Source organism: Colletes gigas, unplaced genomic scaffold (assembly GCF_013123115.1).
Source record: "Colletes gigas isolate AHSC1104 unplaced genomic scaffold, ASM1312311v1 Colletes_gigas_Sc00005, whole genome shotgun sequence".
Taxonomy (NCBI): Eukaryota; Metazoa; Arthropoda; class Insecta; order Hymenoptera; family Colletidae; genus Colletes; species Colletes gigas.
The window spans coordinates 526,788-554,299 of NW_025106634.1; the positions used below are offsets into that span (position 1 = coordinate 526,788).

General features: G+C 43.2%; 1 protein-coding gene across 1 annotated transcript in view; it reads left to right on the forward strand.

The window, feature by feature from the left end:
* The window catches only part of LOC122395095 (Krueppel-like factor 6), a 450,056-nt gene extending 423,091 nt beyond the window's left edge, over window positions 1–26,965 (forward strand). Inside the window, exon 6 of the mRNA XM_043392424.1 lies at window positions 24,311–26,965. Coding sequence (XP_043248359.1) covers window positions 24,311–24,486 — 176 coding nt within the window. The 3' untranslated portion in view covers window positions 24,487–26,965. The remainder of the gene's footprint in view (window positions 1–24,310) is intronic.
* The last annotated feature ends 547 nt before the right edge of the window (window positions 26,966–27,512 follow it).

A 27,512-nucleotide genomic window follows, 5' to 3' on the forward strand; every position in this document is an offset into this window, starting at 1 on the left:
ACCGTTAGTCACGCGATTATACCATCCCGTCTGTCGGTTGGAACGACGGAGGCATATCTTGGAAGGCGGTCGGGACAAATTCCCCGACGTGTTCCCTGCCTCCCTTATCGCGGGAAACAACAATGCATAATTAATTACGGGGCTGAATTAAGGGAGCCTGTTCGGCTTGTACCGCGAACCGCGCGTGGAACCAGACGAACGGGGAGCCCACCTGTGCAGGAACCGGAAGATGCATGTTCGACGGCGACGAACTACTCTCCTGATGTGCTTTCTTCGATCGATCGCGGGATAATCGCTCTTTGGTATCTGTGTGCCCTGGCTTACGTTAAGTTTCGCATACTTCGTTGGTAGACGGAGAGTTTCGAAGATTTAACCGAACGCGTAAATTCGTTCGCAAGTTGTGACTCGATTATAGGTCTATTAAAATTACGAGAATACCACTTCTTTTTTCTGACGCTGAAAAATATTTTACAGAACGAGAAAAGAAAATTACTCGTGGAGGAACGAACGCTAGAATGGTAGGAATAATATGATACGTCAGATATATCGTGTTAGACCATGTAATATTAGATACATTTTTTTTCTGGTGCTGGAAAATATTTTAAGAGGGTGAAACCATCCATTTAAGAAGTCAAGGTTTCTCTTTTTCACGGAAAGAAAATTACTTTTGCGAGGAGCGAACGTTAGAATGGTAGCTAGAATCAAGAAGTTAAGGTTTCTCTTTTTCGCGAAATGAAAATTAGTCTTGGAGCTACGAACGCTAAAATGGTAGCTAGAATGAAGGGAGGAATAATATGATACGTCAGGTGCATCGTTAGACTATGTAATCTTAGATACATTTTTTTGTTATTGCTGAGAAATACTCCAAAAGAATGAAACTATCCCTTTAAGAAGTCAAGGTTTCTCTTTTCCACGGAAAGAAAATTACTTTTACAAGGAACGAACACTAGAATGGTAGCTAGAATCATAAGAAGAATATCATATCTCAGGTGCATCGTTAGACCATGTAATCTTAGCTACACTTTTTTGTCGTTACTGAAAAGTATTTTACAGAACGAAACTACCCCTTTAAGAAGTCAAGGTTCTTCTTTTTCGCTAAAAGAAAATTACTCTTGGAGCTAGGAACGAATGGTGGCTAGAATCGAGAGAGGAATAATATAATACGTCAGGTGCATCGTTCGTTACTCGTAAAATCACCTGTAATAATTGCATCAGAAGGAGGAAATGGGATCGACCGCGGAGGTCGTATATTCTTCGGAGTTAATAGATCTAGACAGCCGGGATGCAAACACCGTCTGCTCGTAGCACTTCGATTGCTAGACCAGGAACTCGAAGAAACAGGGAATTTCGTCACGGCGGCGGAAACTCTCTCGAAAGTCACGAACGTAGCAACGTTTCGCGAATGGGGTCTCAAAGGAGAACTCAATTAAAACGGATCCAGTCCGACCGGGAGGCGGTAAACGTTCAAAAAGCAAAGCTGAAAACTTCCTGCGCCGGTTTGTTACGCGCCACCGATCGCCGAAAGAAAGCGACCCGGGTAATTACATGCAAGAAACCGTGGCTCCTCCGTCGTCACTTCCGTAAGCTGCGTCACTTTGAACGGAGAACTGACCGAGCACGTTATTACCATGCGGTCAGCGTGCTCCTCCTTCGTCCTGCTGCTCTTCGTGGCGATGCAAGGGGACTATAATTAACGAGGATTCTCTTCCTCTTTCCTTCTCCCTTCGACCGGCCCCTCCGGTTCTGCCCATCTCTTTGTCCACAGATTTCTTCGCGTCACGGTTCGAACCTTTCCGTTGAACGCTCCTCCGTGACGGCGCGGCATTATACTGTTACCAGCTCGCAAGTTGGCGAGTTCGAAAAATGCTGGTCGAACTGATTTCATGCACTTTCGATATTGATAGCAATACAAAATTTAACGATAAAGTTTCTTTGAAATCCATCGTATTGAAAGGCAGGCATGTATAGTCACCTTGTCAAGTGTTGACAAGCACCAAAAATGTAGTTTCTCGCAACTAAGTCGAAAGTTTTAACAAAATTTAAAATTGTTAGTCATATATAAAAAGTACTCGACTATTTATGATCTCTCGAAGTCCATTTGGCATACTTTCTGTTAATTTATCAATTCTATTTCAGTTTGTTTCAAACCACGTTTTTAACAACGCTCTTTGAGATAATTATTGTTCCTCCGAACAGATGCTCAATGGAGTTCAGATCTCTCAGCTGGCAGTAAACGAATGTTATTTTCATTTTTTTGCAACTTTAACAATCATATTTTGAATCACTATCCATTTGTATATGCGACGAATATTTATTTTTTTATTTTAAATTTGTCGACATTTATAGGAGATTAAATTCTGATGTTTACTTTGATCATTTTTTCCCCCAATTGAAAAACACAAAATGACACTTTCACGTATCGATACCTGGAGCCAATGAAAGAGATTTGGGCACTACGGTGCAGTTTGTCATAGTCGATTCAATGAGCCCAGAGCTACACGGTGCGTTTGAAATTTTACAAAACTTGGCAGAAATTGTTATCTCTAACGGGGAGATTGTTATCGCGTTTATCCCGCGTCGAATTCGATTCCGCGCAGATCTATCGGACGATAAAATACACGGGCGAGCCGCGCTCGACGGGAGCTGTCAAATATTTAACTACACGATGCGTTTCCGTGCATCGTGTCTTTCATAAATTTATCTCGAAATCCGTTCTATCATTACGTCGAACCCCGAGCGCGTGTCACTGCGTGCACGCACACCCACGCGATTCCACGCGAACGCGTTCCTGTAATATTGTACATACAGGTGATTAAGCATGTATACGTGCCCACATATATTTGTTCACGTGAATAGGTACATGTGCGCTGGCCTTCATATATGTGTTTATTTACCTATCCGCGTGTGCTCATCTGCATCCGTGTGTGCCTATAGGAAAACGCACAGATGTGTAATTTCAGCCTTGGTATTACGGTGGACAAGGCAACGGGAGAATGCCAGAGAAGGGTGGGAGGGAATTATAGGGAACTGGAAAGAAAAGGGGGGGAGAGAAGTGTGGATCAATCGAAAAGGAGACGACGTTCCTTGAAATTGTGAAATGATAGTAATAAAGCAACTACGTGGTGCGTTGGGCATCGAATTCATTCGGGATTGATAGCTAGAGGATCGAAAAAAATTTTAATGCAGAGGAGTTTACGAAATATGAGTTTTCTACGATCTAAGAGTTTTGGAACAATAAATAATTTTTTCAATTTTGCTATGCATACAGGATAGTATATGTAGAATCATAATGTTATTAAATATAATGTTTATAGACTAGTTTTATCTTGGCTACCATAAATATTTGACGAACCAGTAATTTATGATCTTCATTAATATCTCACGAACTACCAAACACCTAAGCAAATGGTCAAGTAGGGATAAAACATTACCTCACGTGCACTTTGTCATAACAAAACAAAAAATGGAGTATTTCAGTATATGGAAAAAACACCGTACATCGAAGCTGGATGTTCTCGAAAGCAGGACCACCATCGTAAAAAGTCGTATTTCGCGTTTTCGGGTTGTTTACGTTCGACTGGAGGTCCGCTTCTCGGTTGTACCGCGAATTGCACACCCCCCAAAACACAGAAAAAAAAGGGAAGAGAGGGATAGAAAGAATACAAAGAAGTGAGAAAAACGCGGAGAAGAAAAGGCGGGGGTGATGAGAGAAATACGGCTGTGGCGGAAGGGGGATGGAGAAAGGAGGGTGGGAGGGTAGGCAATAAGAGAGAGGTTGGCTGGGACGCCTCCATCCTGCAGCGTGGCAGGTACGTCGGGATTGCTTCTCGCGGATCGTTAAGCAGAACTGCTAACTACGGGATTATGCATACTGCGGGCCCCGTCCCGCAATTATGACTCTGTTATGAATTCGTCCTGACACAAGGATCCCCTCCGCGCCAGACGACGTCTGCGTCACGTATCGCGGCTCGCCGAACGTTTATTTCGCTGAAAACGACCCGTGTGTGCGCCTCCGCAAAGCTATTACTTTCCTCGTAATTGGTTTCCCGTGTAACGGATTTCCGGGATTTTCTAGTTAATCGTTCGTCCGCGGCCCGTGTAACGTTTCGACGGCCACCAGGTTTAATCCAGTCTCGTTCTCTCTGCATAACCGGCTCGATATTACGTCGCGTGCCCCGTTTATTACGCGACGAACGCTCGACCTTCGATAACGATGCTGTTTCAGGAACTACTAAACATAAATAGGATGCCCAGGGTCCACCAGCCGATAGATTCCTCCCTGCAGTCGGGTTTCGTTACTTTCACCGGACGCAATCAACATTCTCGATGAATTCTTCGCTCTTCTACGTCTCTTTACTATTTGCACCTGTCTGTCGCGCGCCTTTTCCCCCCTCGTACCGGTTATTGACGCCTTGTTGATCTTTGGAATCTCTCCTCGAACCTGTTTCGATCTTCTTTTCGTTCGTTCATGGTGGACAAATTGGTCACCGATAAGAAAATTTAATGGATTTTCTGTTGATGTATCCGAGAGTGGCTCGCAAAATTGTTTAAATTTTATTTTATATATTTCAGAAGAATTTAGTAGGAAAGAGTCTTGTGTAGTTCTGAAATACGATTTTCATAATTTATTTAACTGCTCAGGTAGATTCGTTTAAATTTTTAAATAGATTTGCAGATCATTGGTATATAATGCTTGCAGTATGACAAAAGGGAAGATGAGTCATTAATATAGATAGAAAGTAATAGAGGGCCGAGAATACATTCTCGAAGTACTTCGAATCTGACATAGAGCTTACATCTCGATCAGCTCGATAACAGTCGCCTAGATATGCACGAAACTAATTGATAGCTCTGTCTGAAAATCCTAAATTAATCAGAAATGATGGGCGAGTGCTGTCAAACGCTTTTGAGAAATCGGCAATTACCGGAGATCGTGAACTTTCTATTATAGATCGTTTTGAATCCAGCTTGACACAAATCGAAGGGGTTGTTTAATTTAGGAATGAAATCGGTTGATCATAAATAATTTGTTCAAGTAATTTCGATTATAAGTCTTCCTTTTGAGCGAGTAGATTAAATATCGCAACATTGTCGAAACAAATTTATTTCTATCAATGGCTGTACCAAGTGCAAATCCATTGTAAAAGTAGGAAAAATTGGATGTAGCTATGAAAGACAACGGGTAAAATACTCAATTTTCTTAAAAGCACAAAGAGGAAGAGTAAGATAACCAGAAACTCCCTGGAAACGTAGATTTATTCATAGACATTTCGATCTACGTTGAAGGCCTTTGCCAGTAACTGGTAGAATGATATTGTGAGGATAACCTACTCGATTTAAACGGATATTAAGTTACAATAGCTAGTTCAATTCGAGTTAATAAAATTACAACTTCAGCAATATGTGTAATTCAATAATTTAAGGTAGCCTTTAATTTGATTTTGAAATTCAGAGAATAAAACTGATGTTTCGAATACTGTAGTAGATTAATTAACTTATCCACGTTATTTACTCGTTATACACTTGCTTCCAATTTTGATGAAACAGAGCAGGTTTGCAGAGTTTGTGACAACAGTTCTCTTTTCCTGCTTTTGCCAGCAGAGGGCTACGCTCTCTCACAAGTGCCCGACCTCTACAGACTGGAGGCTCACTCTTTTCATTCCTTCTCGCTTACTCACTTCCTTCTACGATAGAAAACCACCCCACAAGTTAAAAAGAAACAGAATAATCAACGTAAAGTCATCCACAAGGGGAAGAATTGATACTAATGTAAAAAAGAGTGTTTTGAGTTAATAAATCATAGCCTGAACTTGAGCTTGCACATCTGCTTTGCATCTACTTAGAATTCGAGGTCTTTCAAGACCACGTTTCCTCACTCGCAGCTGTTCCTATCGCCATACTCTGTTCGAGAGCATACAGCACACGACACGAAAATTCTCGGACGCGAATAGAAGGGAAACATCGTTTTAAAGATGGCGGTACCGATCGACGTCCCCTCTCTCCTTCCTTCCCTCGTTACCCTGTTCAAATTCGACGGATCTCCGGAGACACGGACGAAAAACTTGGACGAAACCCGTCGGGGGGGTGGCGTTCGAGGAAACTCGAGGCGGAACTTTCCCAGAGAGATGGAAATGCCGGTATACTTTGATCTCGGTCGGCGAATCTAATTACTGGCAGTTTCCAAGGAAGTGGAGTCTTCGCGGAGCGGGACACGAAACGAGGCGAATCGTCGGTTCGGTGCAGCCCCGGCGATCGGCGTGGCCGAGTCAACGCGCGGGGGGCTCGTTACGAATTCCATCGGCGAAGTTTCCTTTCGAGGATCTTTCGGCATGTAGATACCCCGAACGGACGGAACCCGAGGGGGCGCAGGTTGAAGGTCGTTCCACCCTGACCCGGGCTCGCTACTCTCGAATCCTTCTTCGTTTGCGACTACGAGAGCCGCGCGGGCGTCTTAACTGCGAATCGATGTGATCCGATTAGACGATTTAACAGTCAAAGCCATCGTCTGGGCCCCGCTAATTCCCTCCTAACGAGCCGATAAGATGTTAACTCTAAATAGCGCCGGCCCCCGTTCGCTGTTGACGAGATCAACCGCGATGCCGCGGATCTTGGGACGCGATCGATCCGATCTCTCTCGCGAAAGAACGTGGATCCCGTCGATTTTCTCGTCGCGTAATCTTTTCCCGCGTTTGTCAACCCGGCGAATCGGATTTCACGGGTTTTGATCGCGTTACGGCTGTCCGAGTCGAAGACAGGAACGAGAAGTTCGGGCTGGAATTCGATTTCTGAATTTTCTACAAGTAAATCTTGTCTGGAGGGATTATAGAGCTTTCAGATCGACTCTGACGCGTCTAGCTTACGTGGTGTAGTTCAACATTAAAAACAATCGATGCTCGAGAGATCAATCTCAGAAATTGAACGTGTCCATGATCGTGCATCGAACGAGTTGGTAAACGTTGTTCCAAAGTATTATATATTTTAAATTGGAATTCGGGAACGGAAAGTTAATCCCTCAGTTTCGGTTCGTTCCGGGTGTCTGTCAGCCACGTTGAGTAGTTCATTATTAATTTCCTTTCATGTTCTTGTTAGAATCACACCGTTCTGTTCAGCAATTACAAGCTTTCGCGTCGAGTTACGTTCGCGGCTGCGTATAAATTAATTCCAAATTCCCGTGCAGAGAAGTCCTTTCTATTAACCTGTTGAAGTCAGGTTTAAATTCTCCTCGACCGTTGCCGGAGTTAAATTTAAATCTGCTTAAACGACGAGATTGCCGCGAATAAATAATAAATGAACGAATAATTACTAAATACAAGAGCCGCAGATTACGTTCGCGCGATCAAACAAATAAACCACGCATATATTCTGCCATTTTTTTATGAAAAGCTCAGCTTGTTCAATTTCCTGATAGTTCTCGTATTATGTAAAATATTACAATTTTCTGCCGTGTAACAGGAGAAGATCAGGATTAATAATAAAAATAAAATAGGCGGAAGTTAGTTGTAGGTAGCAGGAGTAAAAATAAGAGACACGATACACGAAGCCTTAACTACTAGTCGCGTAAAAGTTGACTATAAAAATTCTCACGAGATATTCCCCCGTCGTCGGAACGAAAATATTGTCCCGGGAGTGTTAAACATTTTCGAGGAAACAGGATTTGTTCCTTGTTTATCCACTTTGGCCGTCAATATCGCGTTTCAGTGATTTTTTCGTTTTTGCCCCGGCAAAGCCCTTCTATGCGATTTCCTCGCGGGAATCGAGGAGCTATCGATCCGCTGGTCCAACAGTCTCGCGGCAACTATACGCGCACAGAGAACGCTGAAAGGAAGGAAGGAAGGTAGAAGAAGAAGGCGAAGCGGAAGAAGGGGAAAAGAGAGAGATTTCCAATTACAGGGACTTTCTGTTCCGGAATTCCATTCCAAACACCATTGTTCTCGCGTCTAGGGCTGCGGACGGGACTTTGATCCTTCGACGGAGTCCAATCGTTTCGCTGGAAACTTTTCGCAATCGTCCGCCCTTAGTGCAGCGCTGATGGAATGTCAATATATTTGGAAAATTAAGCAATGACAGGTTCGTTATCCCGAGAATTAGTCCCCCAATTGATCGCGCCGCACTCCTCGATACAGGGACTATTTTGTAAATATGTACTTCAAAATCTACCATAAACTTCCAAACGCATCATCGATCCTCGACGAGCTCCATAAACATCACACGGAGAGACTCTTCTATAAATTTTGTTAATTTAAATTTTTTGCCAAGTCGTGTTCCCGTAAATTAATTTAAAAAAAGGAAAAAAGACTCGTTTAAATTATTGCTAATACATAATATTTCTTAGTTCCATGGTACGTTACAAACGACGTAATACATCGTGATTTGGATATACCTTTAGTAAAATGTGAAATTGCCCAATTTAGCAAACACCACATAATCTAAAAAGTTGTCAAACTCGAATAATTTTCCATTTAGACTAAAAAGATTCACCCTTCTCCACTTGGTAAGTCGATTCTTCCAATAATTCAAACTCCATCATTGTACTGTACAATGTCCCGCATAACGTAACCATTTTTATTTATAATTCCTTCTTGAAAAATCGATTGTAAAACTCGTAAAGTTAATAAAAAAAAATATTTCTTAATCCAACTTGTATCTCGAGACACATAAATTTATTAAATATCCATTTAAAAGTCGTACACTTCCGTCAAGTATTTTATACTTGTTCCTATTTTTCTTCGCTAATTTGGGTCACGGATTCCGAGGCAGAGACTTCTGAAAAGTTGATTTGCTCGTAAAAATTCGTAAACAATTCCTGGCGAACGCGTCCACGTTCCGTGTCGCTTTCTCGGCGGTATCGGGCTTTTAATAATGTTCCAGTGCAAGGCTCTCCGCGCGAACGGACAAATAACCCGCGTCGACGAGCACGTTCGAGGATTTCCACGCTGAAACACTCGTCCCCGTTCGCTCGAATCGAATCATCGCGAGATCACTCGGGGGCCAGAGTGTTCGCTTTCATCCGGTTGAAAGCAATGATCCGTCGTCCCCGATCGTTGCGTCGATTGCCAACCGTTTTAATTGCAACTTCGCGGAACAGCTTAGCGATCGAGGACGCGGCTTTTCTTCGCGCAACGAAGGGGAAGAGGGACTCGTTCAAAGCCGACAGACGCGTATCGAGCGCGCGAATGGGATTACGTATCGTACGCGCTACCTGGAACTGGATCAACCGAACCACTGGTATCGCAAACGTTCGCGAATTAATGCGATCTTCCGAGAAACAGCTCGACATTTCCTGGACAAAATAATCTAAAACGACAAAACTCAAGAATTCTACTAAAAAAATACTCTACGAATCAAGCAAATCGATATGATGGAGATTAGAGAATGGCTGGTGCATTGGTATTTGAACATTTCTAATTTTCTTTGAGTATAATAATATTATAATAGTATAATAATTGAGTATAATAATATTATAATAGTATAATAATTGACTATAATAATATTATGATAGTATAATAATTGAGTATAATGATGTTATAATACTATAATAATTGAGTATAATAATATCATAATAGTATAATAATTGAGTATAATAGTTGACTCTAATACTATTATGATAGTATAATAATTGAGTATAATAATGTTATAATACTATAATAATTGAGTATAATAATATTATGATAGTATAATAATTGAGTATAATAATGTTATAATACTATAATAATTGAGTATAATAATATCATAATAGTATAATAATAGAGTATAATAATATCATAATAGTATAATAATTGTCTATAATAATATTATGATAGTATAATAATTGAGTATAATAATATCATAATAGTATAATAATAGAGTATAATAATATTGTAATAGTATAAATTGTGTAAAATAAGACGATTATCTTTGACGACCCACTTTGATCAACGTTATATACTCAGTTAGTCCCAATTCAAGGAATATTCGTCAAATCATTGAATTTCTATTTACTCTTCATTAGATGATCCATTTCTTTTTTTCTTTCGAACGCTGGTAATTAAATGACATACAAAATACACTAAGGTTTAAGGAGTGAAGGGGAAAAAACAGTAAATTCTTTTAAAACATGCGCTCGCGTTACACGTAGGTGTGAAATTATTTATCGCAACGTGTCTGTTCGCGATATGTTTGCGCCATTCGGAAGAGAACGTTGTGTGCATTACAGAACCGTTTCCTCCCCGGCATTCACCGCGGGAGATGTATTCGAAACCTTTCAAATTTCGCGTCGAGTCGACCCGCATTGTTCCCGCGCGAAAAATAAGGCGAGAACGCTGATAATTTATCGTCGGGTACGTGTTTACCCGAAACAAATATCGCGCCAAGTCGTCGCGTCACGCTGGACATGGAAACGAAGTTTCCGGGTCGCCTCGAAATTTATCAACGTCGAGAGTCGCCGATAGAATTAAAAGTTGGTCCGAATCCAGTGGGAAATAAATAAAATTAAAGGTTCCCCGTGGCGTTGGTGCGTTCCCGATGTCCTATTATTGGAAGCCCCTGACCACCGCGCATTCGTAAATAATGGCGCGAGAAACTGACGTTGGCTACCCCTGCGCGTTGTCCTGATTCGAAACGAGTGCATCTGCGCGATTGAACGCGTCCACTCTTTCGTTCAGACCACAAACTAGAACTGTGCCTCTCGTACGTTCTCCTCGATACGGAGCACTCGACCGTGGCAGGGGCTGATCTCTGTTTTCTCCTCTTCCTTCGCCACCCCCCCCCCCCCACCCCCCCTCGCGTTACGGTCTTAAATCTCGGAGGCTACCGCTGCAACCACCTAACTCGGTACAATAGACGAACGGATGTTCGAGAGATCGACCAAGGATGCCCGGAAAGGTGCAAACTCTTCGCTGGGATCGATTATGCGAGGAGCCTTGGAGTCGTCGATCTTTTCCATAGAATATTTCGCGAAGCTTTAAGGCGATCTTCCTATCGAGTAACAATTTTTATCGATACCAAAGCGGAAGCTTGGAATATAAAAACAAACTGTCGTACTAAACGCCTTTAAAAGACGATTTTTTAATACAAGTGATTTTGAGACACTTTTTTTAGCGAAGATTCTGAAAATTAACTCTTTGTGTTCGACCACTCCTGGGGAAAATTTTAATGAGAGATTTTAGAAGGCAAAATAAAACGAAAATCAAGGTTATTCGAATAATTATAATAGAAGGCGAACGAAATTTTTCGACAAAAAAAGAAAATTTCAAATCGTTCTGGAAAAATTATTTTCGGTTGTGGGGGTCAATTACAACCATTTTTGGTCAATAGACATATCCCCAAAATCCTACCCACTTTCGAGAAAAAAATTCAGGAAGGTGGACAAATTTTTCGGCGAAATTAAAAAATTTCACATCATTCTAAAAAAATTATTTTCAGTTGTAGGGGTCAATTTCAATCATTTTTGGTGAATACATATACCCCCGAATTCCTACGCACTTTTGAGACAAAAATTCTTTACTGAAAACATAATGTGTGGCCAGTGATCAGTGATTATATTCTTCATTTTTATCGCTTCATATGTAAATATAGTCCAATTACCCGGCATATAAAATTTTAATGCGAGATTTCAGAGACCATAGTAAGATGAAAATCAAGTATACAAATTTGTTGATTGAGGCATCGTTAAAAAGTTATTAACGTTTAAAGTTCCGCCTCACAAGATTGTAAGACTGTCAATATGTCAGTAAGCAGTGTTTCTGCAGTATTTTAGCCAAGAGTATTCAGCACTCAAAAGATGAAAAGTATTTTTGGAATAGATAGAAATTTCTTTCCCGCGCAAATGTACCGAATTTGCGCGCGAAAATTTCGAACCCGAACTTTTGGAGCGCATCAATTCCTGATAGTTTCCCTTCTGATTAATTCACTGTTCGATTATTCGGCGCTCCCGCTCGGTATTCCCACCGCGGTCCACCAGTAAATAGTTAAAGTTGTTATCAAAGGGTCGTGTATTATTCTCGAAATAATCTTGCCCGGGACGTGTATTATTTACACGGAAGTTTGTTCGGCTTTAGATTATAGCTGCTCTCGGCAGAGAACGGCTCCCTGTTCGCAGCGCGCGCGCGCACGTGTGCAGAAACCATAGGTAGATTCGCGTCTACGTACACGCACAGCGTACGTATATATATTGATTCGCACCTCGGGGCACTGTTCGAAACACGTGATCGCGGCGAAGTTAGAAGCTCCGCGCCGAGTGTCGGGGCTTCCCCACCGCAAACAATTGGAAACGTCGTCAAAGTTCTCGCTACAGTTGACAGCGGAACCGCAGTTCACAACACGAGGTACGTGCTATCTCTAACCGTAGTCGATACCGCCAGCACGGAAACAAGCAGCCAAGAACCGGCTGTACGCGTTACCGTTCCACACAAGTAAGAAAACCGCGCCGATCGATCTTCTATCCCCCCGGTTTCAATTTTGTTTCTTCGATCGCTCGTCGGCCCGTAAGAAACCATTCTTTTTCTTTCCATAAAGAAAACGGTTACTCGACCGTCCCTAACTCGACTGTTCAAATATATAAATCTTCTGAATATATTCGAACATTAATATAAGCTTGGATCATTAAGAAGTCTATCTCTTCGTCAGATGGGAAGGAATAGCTAAGGAAAAATTGTTTTATTTGTTTGAAAAATATTATTAATATGTTATTTATAGGTCAATGCTTCAAGCAATAACAATAGTACCTGCAATGAAAAGGACTGTTAGGAAAATTAAGTGAAGACAGCCAATATTACAAACAGTAGATTATACCAGTTGTGGTCAGACTCGCCAGGCTCAGAAGAGATTAAATTCTCTTAGTCAAATAGAAAAAATACCTAAGAAAAAACTATTTTTTTTTTATAATAACATTATATATGCTATTTAAAGATTAGTGCTTCTATACGAGTTACGAAAATTAAGTGAAAGCAGGCAATATTACAAACAGTAGATTATACCAGTTGTGGTCAGACTCGCCAAGCTCAGAAGAAATTAAATTTTCTTTGTCGATATAGAATCCTCTCAATTAGTCCTATTTGCACGTATACGAAGTTCAATTATGCAAACAATAGAATGTATCAGCCACGATCAGACACGCCTTACAGGAAGAAGGTTACGTTCGCTTTTCGAGGCTACTGTTCAAACGACTTTTTAATTAATCCGTTTCCTTGATTTTATTGGCTTACAAAATGGTACAGCTAAACCTTCAATTTTATTGCTTTGAGTACAACTGTTCGATCTTTATTGCTCGTGTATCCTTGCATACACGTTGCCCGTAAGACGTTCACAGTAGAATGTACCAAGTACGCTCAGACACGCTGGTCTTGTAGAAGATTTAAACCTCTTTATATGTATATTTCTCCACGCCGTACATTTTCCACGTAGAATTTAAATCTCTTTTCAACGGATTAAAATATTGCTTGAAAGTATATCTACTAAAATTATATTTTCGAATTTTGACAGGGGTGAGGATTACCAAAATTTTCTTTTACTCAGTTTCATATTCAATACATTGCATAGGAATTTGAAATATACTAGTCAAGTTTATAAATTGTATATTTTTATAGGATACACAAAACTGAACCTTTAAGAAATATGTAATAAAAAATAGAAGATTATTGAAATTAAAAAATCTAAACTACAATTCAGTTTAATGCGACCTTCTGTTAAATTATGATGCAGGTTTAGATAGAACTAAGATAGAAATAAATCAGAACAACCCGTCACGTGTGTGAGCAAGAAGTAAAAGGATCGTAAAATGTTGAAATTATAGTTCGTTCCAAGGTATCGAAGATTTACTGGATATTTGCGAACGGAAATTTCGTACATATTTCCTCGTTGTTTTCTTCCGGGCACCAGGGCACGAATACTGCGCCCCGTTACTAAGACGGGGACGTTTTATTTCTCAGGAAACATTCCCGTTTCCGAGGTAAGTGCCGCGACCTTTTTCGAAACAAATACTTGGTGCGCTCCTCTTCCGGGTGGACGATAGTTCTTTACGGGAAATCCCTTCTCATTTTTCATTCCGATGGCGCGCTGTCCCGTTTTGGCGCACGAAAACTGTACCCGTCGCGCGTTCGATCCCGTGGAAAATTTGTCCCCTAGGAAGTGGCTGCGAAGCAACGTCCTCCCCAGCGAAATTTCTACCGATCCGTCGCTATTAGGGGCGGGGTTTGACAACGTCGTTTCTCAAACGGACCGGTGAAAAAAAAAAATATAAAACGCTGTTCGTATCTGGACGAGGGTAACGCAGTCGTATTCCTGAGAACCCTTCGTTTCACGGGAAACGTAAATTCGCTACTGGCCCCGAACGATCTATCACGTAAACTTACAAGATGGCCCTTCGCAATTTCGGATACGAGCGCAAACACGGAGCTCTGCGTTTTATTTATACGGTTTGCGAGCCTCGGTGCTATTATTCGATTTCAATTTTGCTTTAGCTTATTCGCCAACGTCTGCTAAAACAGGCTAAGTTATTGGTCGAAAACAAAATCACTTAGTTTCTGCACTTGGTTCTAAAAATGGCCCGATGTTTCCAAATTATTATTTTTTTTATTAAAAACGAGAGAGGAATATTTTTATCTAATTTTATCATACATTCCTGACAAAATTTCTTTTGGTATTAACCTTTTTAATTTATTGATTATCTTACTATACAATTAATATATTAATATACACAAATTGTTTCTGAAACAAGCTTGAAACGTCCAGACGATTACAAATATAATATAAACCTTTGAAATATAAAAATGAATACGTATTTTCTTCGTATAATATTATTACTTACACTTACAGAACAAAATAGAAATGTAATTTCATTGGAAATACCAGTAGCGGAAAAGTTCCGCAATAACATTCTCAGCTTCTTTGCTTTGAAACGCAGCATAGAGTTTCCTTTCACGATTTGCAAATATTCTTTCAACCCCCGCGCGTTATGTAACATTTACGCAATTTCTTTTCTACCTTTAACATGCATCCCCGGTCGTCCTCCTTTAAATTTCTCCCGCGAAAGATCTGCAGAGAAGTTAAATCTAACGCGAAAGTCTCGTGTCAGAGTAATTTCAGCGATCTTTCTCCGGCGTTAATTTGAGTGTGGAATAAAGTGTTCTCAGTGCAGAAGGTGTGCGCAGCTGTAGAAAATCCACTCCCGCTTTGTAGAATCTGCAATTCCTTTGCAAGCAAAAACCATTACAGCTTTATACCCGGGCGATGTTTTCCTCAAAGAAAATCGAGAAAATCTAGTCCCCCGGCGTTCCTTTCGCCGACTTATGTCTACCAAACGCGGAAACGGATTGTCCCAAATTTTTTTCTCCCCCCTCCCCTCTTAAACACGGGTTCTCGATTTTCGCGTCGGACGTCAAAAAATCATCGCTTTGTGAAATGCAAATTGAATTTTTTCACAAATGTTTCTGACGTTCGCGCGATAGGGAGGAATTACGCCACAAAAATTGTCAGTGACGTATTCGATATTGCCTTTCCCAAATATCGACAAGAAAATATTCCCTTTTCGACGCGACTGCGGAACACGTTCGACGGAAACAAATTTTTAGGGTCGTTCAAGAACTTTACTTTTGACGACGTATTGATTTCTCCATGGCTCCGTCCAGGGGGAAATTTTCCTAGCCATTTGCAATCATTTCGGCACTTTCTGTCGATGGCGAAGTGTTTAAATATTTTCAAATTCGAAAAATTGTGTCTGGTGTAAATATTCTTTCAGTTTTGTGTCAGCCTCGTGCAATTATTAGTTTAGAAGGTCTATTCAAAGTTTAAGTGAATTTAAACACTATTGTGCGTCTGACCACGACGCGCCATTTCTACTTCCAGTGATCTTAAAGTCTGTTGCACACTCGATTTTCTCGAAATCCAAGCGTTGTGTGAACAAATTTTATTCGACAACGATGACCTAGTTTTTCGTACCTTGATTATAAGGCGTCGTGTATAAAATTTTTCCAAGGTTTCCGAACTTTTCAATATTTTTATCAGCCAGGGTCTCCTGGTCTTCTGGATCGCATAAAAAAATATATCCGTTGGGTCACGGCGGGTCGTTGTCGAAAATCTTCCGTCCCGCGAGGATCTTTCAGTCCCGAAACGATCCGTCACGCGGATCTGCGGAACACCCTTTGGTGTTAGACGCGTTTCTCCTGGAAACGTTTCACGCGCGGAACGTCTTCGGATGTAAAAGGCGTGAGCGGGGCACGGAATCCACGGCCATAAATTCCGGTTGTCCTATCCCTCGGCGACATGACGGAAGGTACCCTGTACATCGTCGCCGCCGGCGGACTTAATAAAATGCAAAGACGACGAACACACATTGCCGGGGACGGACTGACATATCGACGCAATACCAACCCACTCAGACCTCTCGAGGAACGTCAGATGGAACGAAGGACGTAGAAAAATCGTTCCTCCCGCCGAAGGGACGAACGTCCTCGAGGACTACGTGAAACCAGCCGCTTCTAGCTACTACGCGCCATTTTCCCCCCTTCGATGCTTCGTGACACTGCGTCGAATTAATGTAAATATGATAATCGTTTTTCTGTTTGTTATCGTTGACGACTTTTAATTCTCGATTTAAACACGAAGTCTGTGTACTTATTATATTAAATAATATAATAATCTTGAATCTACGATCAGCGCCCTATACGGTAGAATGCTCAAGTTTGCAGCGAAATGGTCTCCATTCTTGGCGCTAGATAGTGCCACTAAATTCTATACGCCTACGCTGTAAATTCACACTTCGAATCCGTGTGTTTGTGATTACCGTATAATTTCTACAGAGTCTATTATTTCACGTACGCCAGAGTAAATATCCGCGTGAAGTTGCGGGGGTTGTTCCATAGAAAAAGCAGAAACTTTCCGTGCCATCCATTAAATTAGATTCTTCGAATTGTGCACGCACGCGTGCCTTTCCCACGCGATCGGCGGCAACGAAGGAGATAAACAGGCGGCCGATATTCGTACGAAACAAAGGCGAGGGGGGTTGCCTGGGTGGCGTCGTTTAGCAACAAAAGGGTAGCTAGGGTTGGAAGACGGGGGAGGGGCAGGTTAACACTTTAAGCCGTTCTGTTTAATATGGCTTTATTACGTAGGTGGTAACGAACCGCCGCGAGATCATTAGGCGGCCATAAAATGCGCAATGCACGACGCACACACACACGATAAGACTTATTCACACTAGTGTGAACGATAGAAAAATGTAACTTTACGTAATTTAAGTACGTATCAGTCTCAAAGTTTTCTCCCAAATTGACACATTTCTATTACGAGGATATTCTTATAAAATATTTTCCTGCGTTCCAGGATGTCCCACGTCATTTCGACACTCATCGAGGTTGGCCAGCTCGTTTAACGCGTGCACATGTTCGTTGCAGTCGTTTCGTCGCGTTACGCAGTAGCCATGGTTACACGAAATTCAATTCGCTATTCGAACAGGTCCTCGTACAATCGCGAGGGGCAAAGGGCCATGCCGACCAAGAGAATTTCTCTCTTTTTTCGTTTTTTTTTGTTTTACTTTATTTAATTGCACGTGTAATGGCTCCGCAGATTTTTTTTGCGATTCTGCACGAGTCGCTGGATTTTTCAACCGGAGGCATTTCGGCGCAGCTTTTTCGCGGAACCGTAGGGATTCCGGAAGCCTGGCTGCGGATCTTTCTCCGTCGAACCGCGGTGGGGATTGTTGCTCGAGTAAAAAGCGAACGGTAGAATTTTGGTCGAAGGAGAACGTAGAACGTTTACTTGAGCAGAATTTGCTATTGTACTATTTTCCACGACGGAATTGTGAAGTAAGAATAACCAAGATGTGATGACGGAGAACCACCGAGGATTCTTTCATGTATAATTCGTTCTCGTACGTTTCTCGTAACGCTGGGTGGTCTTTTGTTATATTCGAAACCTAGGGTATAAATGTACGAGAGGGTCGAATTAAGCGAGTTGGACCAATGGGACTGCGAGCATTACATCATTGTTTGTGACGAATTTTCTTCGTATTTTTCATTAAGTCGAGAGCATTCTTTCAGTACATGTTGAGCAGACTAATTTGAGTCAGCTGCTCAGCTAATGTGTGGCAATTCTTCTTTAAATTAATTGCAGATTTGTATGTGCTTTTAGGTGAACGCAACGAAAGTATTTTAATTCAAGGGGATAGACTGACGAAGCTACTTAACTTTACTGCTATCCTCGTACCGCGAAAAAGAGCTCTTGTCCCAGTTTCTAGAGTCATTTTGTCCATTACTCTAGTCTATAATTTCCAGTAGCGCGACCGTTGTTCCGTTCCAAATAAAACATGAATCTTCGTTAGAAGGTAACAAAACAGGGGTATATAGAGTGCCTTTCGCGGAATCGAGCGAGAGAGCACATCAGCGTTTAACAAAAACTGCACGCTTCTACGAGTCACGAGCGCAGTTCCGTTAATGCGCGCATAACCGTCGAAAGTACCATTGTGTCTGTCCAAAAACGGCGCATAAACCCGCCCCTAAAGAGGGACGCGTTCCCGGAATGACAATGAGCACGCTTCGAACGCATTGCACATCGCCGTCCCGTGGAAACTCGATTTCTCTCTACGACGGAACCGCGCGCTTCTTCGATACTCCGTGCACTCAACAACAATTTTTCCTTCCGCCGTGCAACCTCCTGTAATATATTCGCCTCCTTCGACCTCCCTTCAGCGCGGCCGAAGACGGTTTATCCTTATCGTTCGAGAAATTCTTCTTCTTCGCTGCGAGTGGCGGCAATTCCCGGCCGCGCGGCGGGGACGGGGGAAGGGTGATGGTGATGCTCATCCGTGCCGCCATTTCTCTGGCTGATGTCCCTACACGGGAAAGGAGGGTTCGCCTCGCTCTGGAAGAGGGTGGAACGGGTGTATTTCCAGCACGTGAGACCCGATTCGGTCAGAAATCAAAATTGAAACGCAAAGGACGTATAAATTTCAGTCAACCGTCAAAGTGACTTCGAAAAATTGCCTGGAATAAATATTTATTTTCGAACTTCCTTGGTATCGATGTTAAGAAAACTATTCTACGAAATTCTAGATCCTAAGAATAGGATTTAGGTCGTTAAACATAATAATATGACTGATTGATATTTTTTATTTTTCATCGAATAGAGGATAAAACGTTCTTAAAAACGAATTTGTTTAAAGTCGATACCGTAGTTGGTTCCGGAATAACCGTTATTTACGAAACAATGCTGGCTAGTAATTATGCAAACACCCTGTGTACAATTTTAAATTCATTTTCAATTCAATAAACAATTTATGATCCAGTTAATCCAACATCTCGCGAGTGCGTTTTCCAGGAAAAATTTCACCGTTCATTGACTATACAATTTTGAAAAATAATTACCGTGGGATTTCGCATTATTTCTTTCTTGTTTAGCTTTTTCTTCGACCCACGTCGCTCTTTGTATATTTAGTCGAATATATGCAGAAATGGGTGGACTGAAACCTTTTTAGATATGTAGAGTCAAAGTAAATGTGAAAATAAACATAGAAGATAGCATAAATTATAATAGTTGTTATAGTCATCTGATAGAGGATGAAATGCCCTTTAAAATGAGCGTTCGAACGAGTCGATAGCTTTATTAGTTCCGGAGATATAGCGATTTTAGTTTGAAGTCGATGCGGTGGCTAGTTTCGGAGTTACAAGGGTCCGAAGCGTTTGTTTACGTTCATTGAGATGAATGAACTCGCGCGCGCGCAACAGTAGTAAACAGTGCGTAGTAAATTCTTGGAAATACTACGACTTCCTGGTCACGAGACTGTCTCGACTCACGCGCGACAAAGAGGTACGACGCGACGCGTCAGACGGAGACAGAGATAGTCAAATTAAGAAAAATACCCTTTTACATAAATTGCGATATCTCGAAAACGGAAAGTCGTATCGACAAAAACAAAAAACCATTTTAAAAGGGAGGCCTTGCCGCTTCCAACAATAGCTCAATAATTAATAAAACACGAATAGTTTCGGAACTGCACGCGTCTAAAGTTTAACTATTTTTAATGCGCGTTAATAGCCTTTTCTGAGGCGGAGAGCGGAATTTTAAAAATTACCACTTCATTTAAATTACGATATCTCGAAAACGGAAAGTCGGATCGACGAAAACCAAAAGCCATTTTAAAGAGGAAGCTTTGCCGCTTCTAACAATGGCTCAATTATGGATATAACATGAATGGCTTCAGAGTTGTACGCGAGTAAAGTTTATGCACTTTTAATACGTGTTGCTGGACTATTCTAAGATGGAGAGAGATGTGGAAACTGAACCAAGAATCGTGGTAGGTTTAGTGTTAAGCGTTAAATAACGAGCTTCAACAGATAGAATTCTATAATAGAGCATGCACAACCTTATACTTGACAACCTTGTACATTGATGAAATGAAACAATAATTACAACTGAACTAGTCAATCAAGGTACACGTTTATACGAAATTTGTTATTTACACTTGTACCCTTAATTAGCCACGGATGTGGGTCCCCCGTTTTAGAATATACCTTGTACATTCCAGTCCTCCGACCTACTTTCGACACGTCTAGCGACGATTTATCCTTATCGTTCGAAGAATTCCTCTTCTTCACCGCGAGAGGTGGCAATTCCCGACCCTGGTGGGGCGAAGGTGCCGCCATTTCTCTGGCTGATGTCCGTACACGCGAGGGGCGAGTGTGTTTCGCCCCCCAGAGAGGGCTGATCGCGGACGCGCGAGGTGTCGAGTACGTGTGCACCGTATTTTCCGGAAAAGTCGCGGCTTCCGCTAGGTCGGGTGTCTGTCGAAGGAGCCACTGCGTGACACGGGAGGGTGGGTGGTGTCAGGGGATGGATGGCACGAGGGATTGGATTTGGTTATGCGTCGCCACGTCCGGGCTGGATTTGTCGTCGTCACCTCTCCGCGATGGAGGACGGAACCCGCTGAAAAAGACGAGCTTTCTCGGAACAACTTCGGGGGCACAACGCTGGGGGTACGATAAATTTTTCCCCTTGACCCACCCCCCGATGGGCGATCGTCAGTCGTTACTCTGGAATGTCTTTTGGCGAGGGATGACGCTCCAATCGAATTCGTTGAGAGGAATTGCATGGATACTTAAGAGTTAATGCATGGGTGACAAGATAACTTCTTAATTTTTCTATTTTTAATCCTAAATTTCTTCTAAAGTTAATACAAGCACTTGCAATGAGTAATAACAAAAATCGTGTATGTTACCAAACAGTGCTACAACAAATCACGTTTTACAAATCATAGATATCCTCCTTTTAATAACCCTCCACATTTACGAGTAAAACGTATCATTATCGCGGGTAAAGGGAACTTTCAGCAAACAAGAAGTCGTCGAAACAAAAGTTGCGGAATAGTAATCTACCCAATTTACGAGTTTTACGATGGTCTTCTTCGTTCCATTTCCCCAGAGTCGTTTACAAGCGCGTACAAAAGAGTAGACGCGTACCCGCGATAATATAAATGGCAATAATGATCATAACAGAAGAAAATAACAGTTTGGTTGTGCAAATTTTTTTAGAATCAGCCCGACGTGTTCGCGGCACGTTACACAGCTGAGATATTACCGCGTCTGAATTACTCGCGACGCGTTCCCTGCCTCCCGCAAACAACCGCGCGACAATAAAAACGCCACTTTGCGCGAATGCAAGTCGCGCGAAAGCTCCGGGGGGGGGGCCTCTCTACCCTCCCTTTCCTCTTTTTAATTCATCAACTTTAGAACTGGGCGATGTAGATGTCGAACGTTTTATATCGCGGTTTTATACCCGCGTTTATATCGCCGTATCTTCGTGGCTGTCATTAGGCTTCCTTTTATGTCCGGTTTTTATGAAAGAACAACCGCGTATCCACCCCTCAATTACCCCGATCCGGTCGCTCGAACGTTCCTCGTTCTCCAGGAAAATGTTTCCCGGGTTCCTCGTCCACGAAACCCTTCGACGAAGCGTCACCGAACCTTTTAACTACGATTTTCGACGTCGTCGAGGTTTCTCGGTGCCTTCGACGTGCCCTCCGAAGTTACCGGGTGTCGCTACATCCGCGAACTTTTTCGAGCCTTGATGGGAAATTCTGAGGTCTCGTCGAGACCACCTCAAACTCCGGCTTCCGTTTTGAGCGACGTTTTATTTACTCGAAAATCGGATCGCGGACTCGGGACGCTTCAACGTGACGTTTCCCTCGGCGCAATTCAGGCCGTACTCCGTGTTCCGGAGGATCGTCGTTCCTCAAAAATAGAAGGTTCCTCGTATCGACTCTCCGTCTGCCTTCCGACGTTCCCGTTCCCCTTCCTCTGCGTCTCTTGCCACGGCACAAAGTCTACCGGTCTGTGAAACTCGATGGCAAAGCGCCACAGGTGGTAATCACGCGTCAGGGTTGAACCATAAATCGATTACATCGCGATTACTTTTGTAATTAATTGTAAAATAATAATAATTAATAGTAATTATACGGTGCGTATCATAAATATACCCACCCCTCTATAGTTAAATATATCGACAGATTAGGAAAAGATAACGACGATGCGACATTTTAGAATAATTTAAAGAAAAAAGAATTATAATACGTTAGTGTAAAATACTAAATTTCAAGCGTTTCATTAATATATCAACTTATAACATTCTCATTATATTTCCAGCAGTTGGATTGTGTTTTTGTTTTGCCTGTAATATGTTTTATTTGACATCTTTAAGTGTCTAGTTATCTAGATTAACAAAAATTTTAATATATATGTTATAAAGGGTTAAAAGAAAAATGCCTCGTGGCTTAATTTATTTTCAAAATATAAAATTCCTTACATTTTAAGGGGTTGGTATATTTAAGATAAGCACTGTAGCAATCTGCAATCGTACAACGAGAAATTACTTCGTTCAAATACATGATTTGCAAAAGCTTGATAAAATAAATAGTTAATTTCAGGGGGCAAGGCTATTTTACAGATATTCGTTTTAATTATATCGAGTACATTCTATTCCAGACGTAATGCGCGTACGGAATCATTAATTACTAGTTTAATTACACGGCAATTATAATTGTTAATCATTAACGAAATTACATTTCGCGCAACACCGTTCTCCGCATTTTCCCTGCCCGGGGTCTCATCAACGTCAGTCAGTTTGCGCATTACCGAATAGATTATTTACGAGTTAATAACGCGCCATCGTCCTCTTTTTCATCCCCGATCATCCCCCGTGGCTGGTCATCTACGTGTCGCTGCCGCGCGTGTCGCTCGAGGAATCCGCGCCGCCTTTAAACCGCGACGATTTATCGCCGATCCGCCGTCCCGGAGGCGGTAGGATTTTATATGCACCCCTTGGTTTTAGTAATTTTAAGGGTAGACGCGCGTGTTCCGAACAATAAAACCCCTTTTCACTGCGCGCACCGACCGCCTGTGCATTGTGTCGCGAAATATCGGCCGGTTACGACGCCCGGCGTTCATAAACTTTATTAGACTGCCGACGGTGATAATGTTAAGCACTACCCCTGCTGCCTTCTATTATGTTAATTACCGATCCCGCGTCGTCGTCGAGAAATTTTCATACGCGCGTTATTCCTTTCGTCATTATTTGATACAGTGCATTTGCATATCTGAGTGAACGTTCGCGAGATCGTCCGCAAGGAAAGACGTACAGAAGCTCATTATATTTACTTTCGCCAGAAAATAATACTGTACTCCAAAAAAACCAATCCTTATTAATATTTTATTTTCTTTGGCTGATATACAGTTTTCTTCTCGGAACTAGCGCATTAAAACAGGTGTTTTCTTAATAATCTTCGCTATAATTCCAGATGAACAGCTTTTCTAAACTGTATCGCCACTATTGCTACCAATTTTGACGCACAAGCAAAGGGATCTTTTTTAATTTCTCGAATCACAGCAATATTTATTTGTAATAGCTTTTACGTTATTCAATTTTTAAAAATGTCAATACATTAGCACGTGACCTGAAAGTTACACGGGCCCGTAGAAGGTTAACCTGAATGTACTGTGCCTCTGGGAGAAGTTTGCTAGCGAAAGGAATGCGGAGCTGATTGGTTCCCCACTCTAGTTTAGAGTTTGGCGAGTCTACGGTCTCATTGGCCGAAAGAACAGTAGGTGGAGCCAAGTACTCCCCTGTCCCCCGTACCATCTAGTCAAGTTCTAGCGAACGCACAGTACTATTGAAAGACGAGATGTTGGCACCCACAAGCTAAAGGGGAATCTCGACTTCGTCGTAGATTTACCCAACAATAACCAAAGAACCTGAGACCTAAGTGTCACCATCTCGCCTTCGAATAGTATAGGAGAGTGTTAGAAACCAAAATCCCTTGTTCTAACGTCCCATTTCCGTTCTGTTCCAGGAGAGAAGCCGTACAAGTGCAGCTGGGAGGGCTGCGAGTGGCGATTCGCGCGCTCCGACGAGCTGACGCGCCATTATCGCAAGCACACCGGCGCGAAACCGTTCAAGTGTCGGCACTGCGATCGATGCTTCTCTCGCAGCGATCACCTAGCCCTCCACATGAAGAGACACGTGTAATCGATCGTTCCCGCGAGCGGTCCTCCACGCGCGTAGCTGTCCAGGACCGGCGCGCGAGGCTCCTTCCTGCCCCGACGATCCCCGAGGACGCCCAGCGACGCGAAGTCCTCGTGATCGCGTTTCTTCCACGGACGCCCTCCGACGATCCATCGAATCATGACTCGAACACGTCGACGGGGCGCACGGTCCCACGGATTCGTCGGTCTGACGATCGTTCGACGTCCGACGCGTCGATAATTTCAACGAAGCATCGACGATCAGCGCGACGGTGCCGCCGGGGAACGTCCACTTCCGGTGGTGATCGCGTTCCGTCGAGAATCGCGTTTAAATCGCTGTCGATTGACGCGTGCTCTTTTCCGTTCCCCTCGTGGCGGGTCTCACGCGACGCAACGGCGTAGGAAGCACGCTCGACGCTATACTCTGCGCGTCGACGAAACGACCGGGAAGCAGAGGCGTAGCAATCGATCGGTCGGAGCCACCGGGACGCGAGTAGCTGGAAACCAGCGCGATGGAGTCTCGATCGGGATCGTAATCACTGCCAATTCATTAAATTCTAAGATCGTCGCTACGCGGTCGAGCGACCACCCACCGAGGATAGGAAAAGAGCAACCGTCGTCGACGAAACGAAACGGTGCCCGCGTGCCCTGCAAGCCGTCTGCCTCCACGCGAAACGATTGAATCCAAGATCGACGCGAATCGAGAGGATCGAGAGCGATCGAAGGCGTCGCGACCAGTTCGAACGAAAGTCGAGGAGTCCCGGTTCGCGAGGACAATAATGCTGTCTGTCGGTGCCAAAAAAGATACGTTATTTCCTATCTCATTTCTCCCGCCACTCTTCTCTGACACACACACGCACACGTGTACACGTACTATCTCTCTCTCTCTTCCCGACGAACAGAGGCTTCGAGGAAAGGCGTTCGCGGTTCGAAAACGCGCTCGCGGCGCTTATCGTGCTCCGATCCTTCGACCCGGGGCTGCTGCAATAATCGAAATTCTGTTCGCGGGGCGCTGGAACAACGCGGTACCGCGGGGGTGGCGGAGAAGGACGCGGGGGAGGAGGGGGGGAGAAGCAGGACGAGCCGTAATTGAATACGTGATTTCGGCCAGTTTCGACGGAAGCAAAGTTTACCGTGTCGCGCGCTAATCCCGAATTTACAGTGCGAATTACATCGCGAGGCTCCGCTTCTCCGCGCCTCCCACGCCTCCATCCCTCGCCCCCCCCCCCTCACCCACAGGTTACCCTTTGTTCCCGTCGAGTCGCGGATTCGATCGTTTCGCCATCGACGCCCGTCGCGAGCGATATTTTTCGCGGGAAGGATCCCCCGGTTCTTGCTCGAAGAATTCGACGGGAATTGCCGGGGGCTTCTTTCCGGTAGCGGCGCGCGTCCAATGGGTTTTTAGACAAACGAATGAAAAACACGAAAACACGGAATCAGACTTTGTACTTTTGTACGATTGCTTTTCTAGGCGACGTTCGTCGCGCTCGGGATCGGGGGAGAAGATTCACGTCGGAGGCTCAACAGAAATAAATGAAATATATATATATTTTTTAATATTCTCGTCTTACTCACCGAAACAATATATATATTATACATAAGGGACAAAATAAAACGGGCAACATTCCGCACAAAGCTCTAGAACCGTTTCCACGCGTCAGGCTCGGCCCCCCCTTCCCGGGCGCGTCATTTCCAACCCCCCACCCCCCCTTTCCTCTCGCGATCGCGCGCGCCGAACGGAGGCCAGACGGCGGGCGTTGCGCGGCATCGTGCCCCAAAACAGCGGACGTGTAAAATGTAATTAACGATCACAGGTACAGGAGATCGAGAAATTGATCGGTAATCGAACGCCGTTAGCTACGAAAGATTAAAAATTTTGCTGATTTACGATTGCAGATTACGAACCTGGTTTCTGATTACCGATCGATCCAACGATCTCGAACGACTCGGAACCGCAGGGACGCGAATCGTTGTTCGCTGATCGTCGATCTTCGAGAATCACGCGTCGGACGAGAGAGAATTGTCGGGAGGGACGAAAAGGGGCAACGCGAAAAGCGTATCCGGGAGTCTGAGTAACGAAGAACCGATGGGGGTCGCTCATCGAACGAGAGGAGAACAAAATAGAGTAGTAATATAGTAATAATGATAACGATAATACCGAGAATCGAGCGGACGATCGAGAGGCGGACGAGTTCTACCGCTTAAGAAGACTAATCTTTACCTGAGAGGGTTACGAGGTCGGCGAGCAAAACGAAGATAAGGGAAATAAATAACAAAAAAAAAAAACTAAATTTTAAATGTTGAGTGGCCAAATAAATTAACTGATAACGCACGTAGAACGTAAAACGATACCGTACCTACTAAGTAAGCCTGACTGACGAAGAGTGTCGACGCGTCGTTGGCGCGAGCGTGTGGCTGCGTGTGTATATGTGTACGCGCGCGCGAGCGCGTAAATTCAATGTGTCTGCACGCGAAGAGGGTGCGTATTACGAGGGGCGCGTGCATGAGAGTGTTCTGTTTTTCTCGCGAGAATGTGTTCCAAAAATCGATTAAACCGGGGGGGGGTGGGTTAGGGGATTTGGGGGGGGGGTGCAGGGGTTCAACGAACACATACGAATCCACGGGGAAGAGATAAGACGGTTGGAGAGCAGAACACTAAGTTTGTATATTGTGCAATTTTTGTCAGTGTTTCATTATTTGTTACCATGTTCACGGATAATTATAAATAAAGTAAATATATATACGCAGCATTTACAAGATTTAGGATAAACGAGGATTACGAGAGAGAGTGAGAGTGAGTGGATTAGAGCGTGTGAGAGAGAGAGCCAGATGTCTTTTTGATAGCCATATATTGCGAGGCGTCGTGCGGCGTTTCCGCGAGGGCGCCCCGACCACACTTTATTCTCTATTTTTTTTTTTTCGTTTCTTTGTCTCTGGTAGGCGAGGTGAAACGAGGTTACGAAAACGGTGCTCGTCGCTCGATCGCGATCGTCTCTCTCGTTACAGAGCCACCGTCCTCGTCCTCTCGAT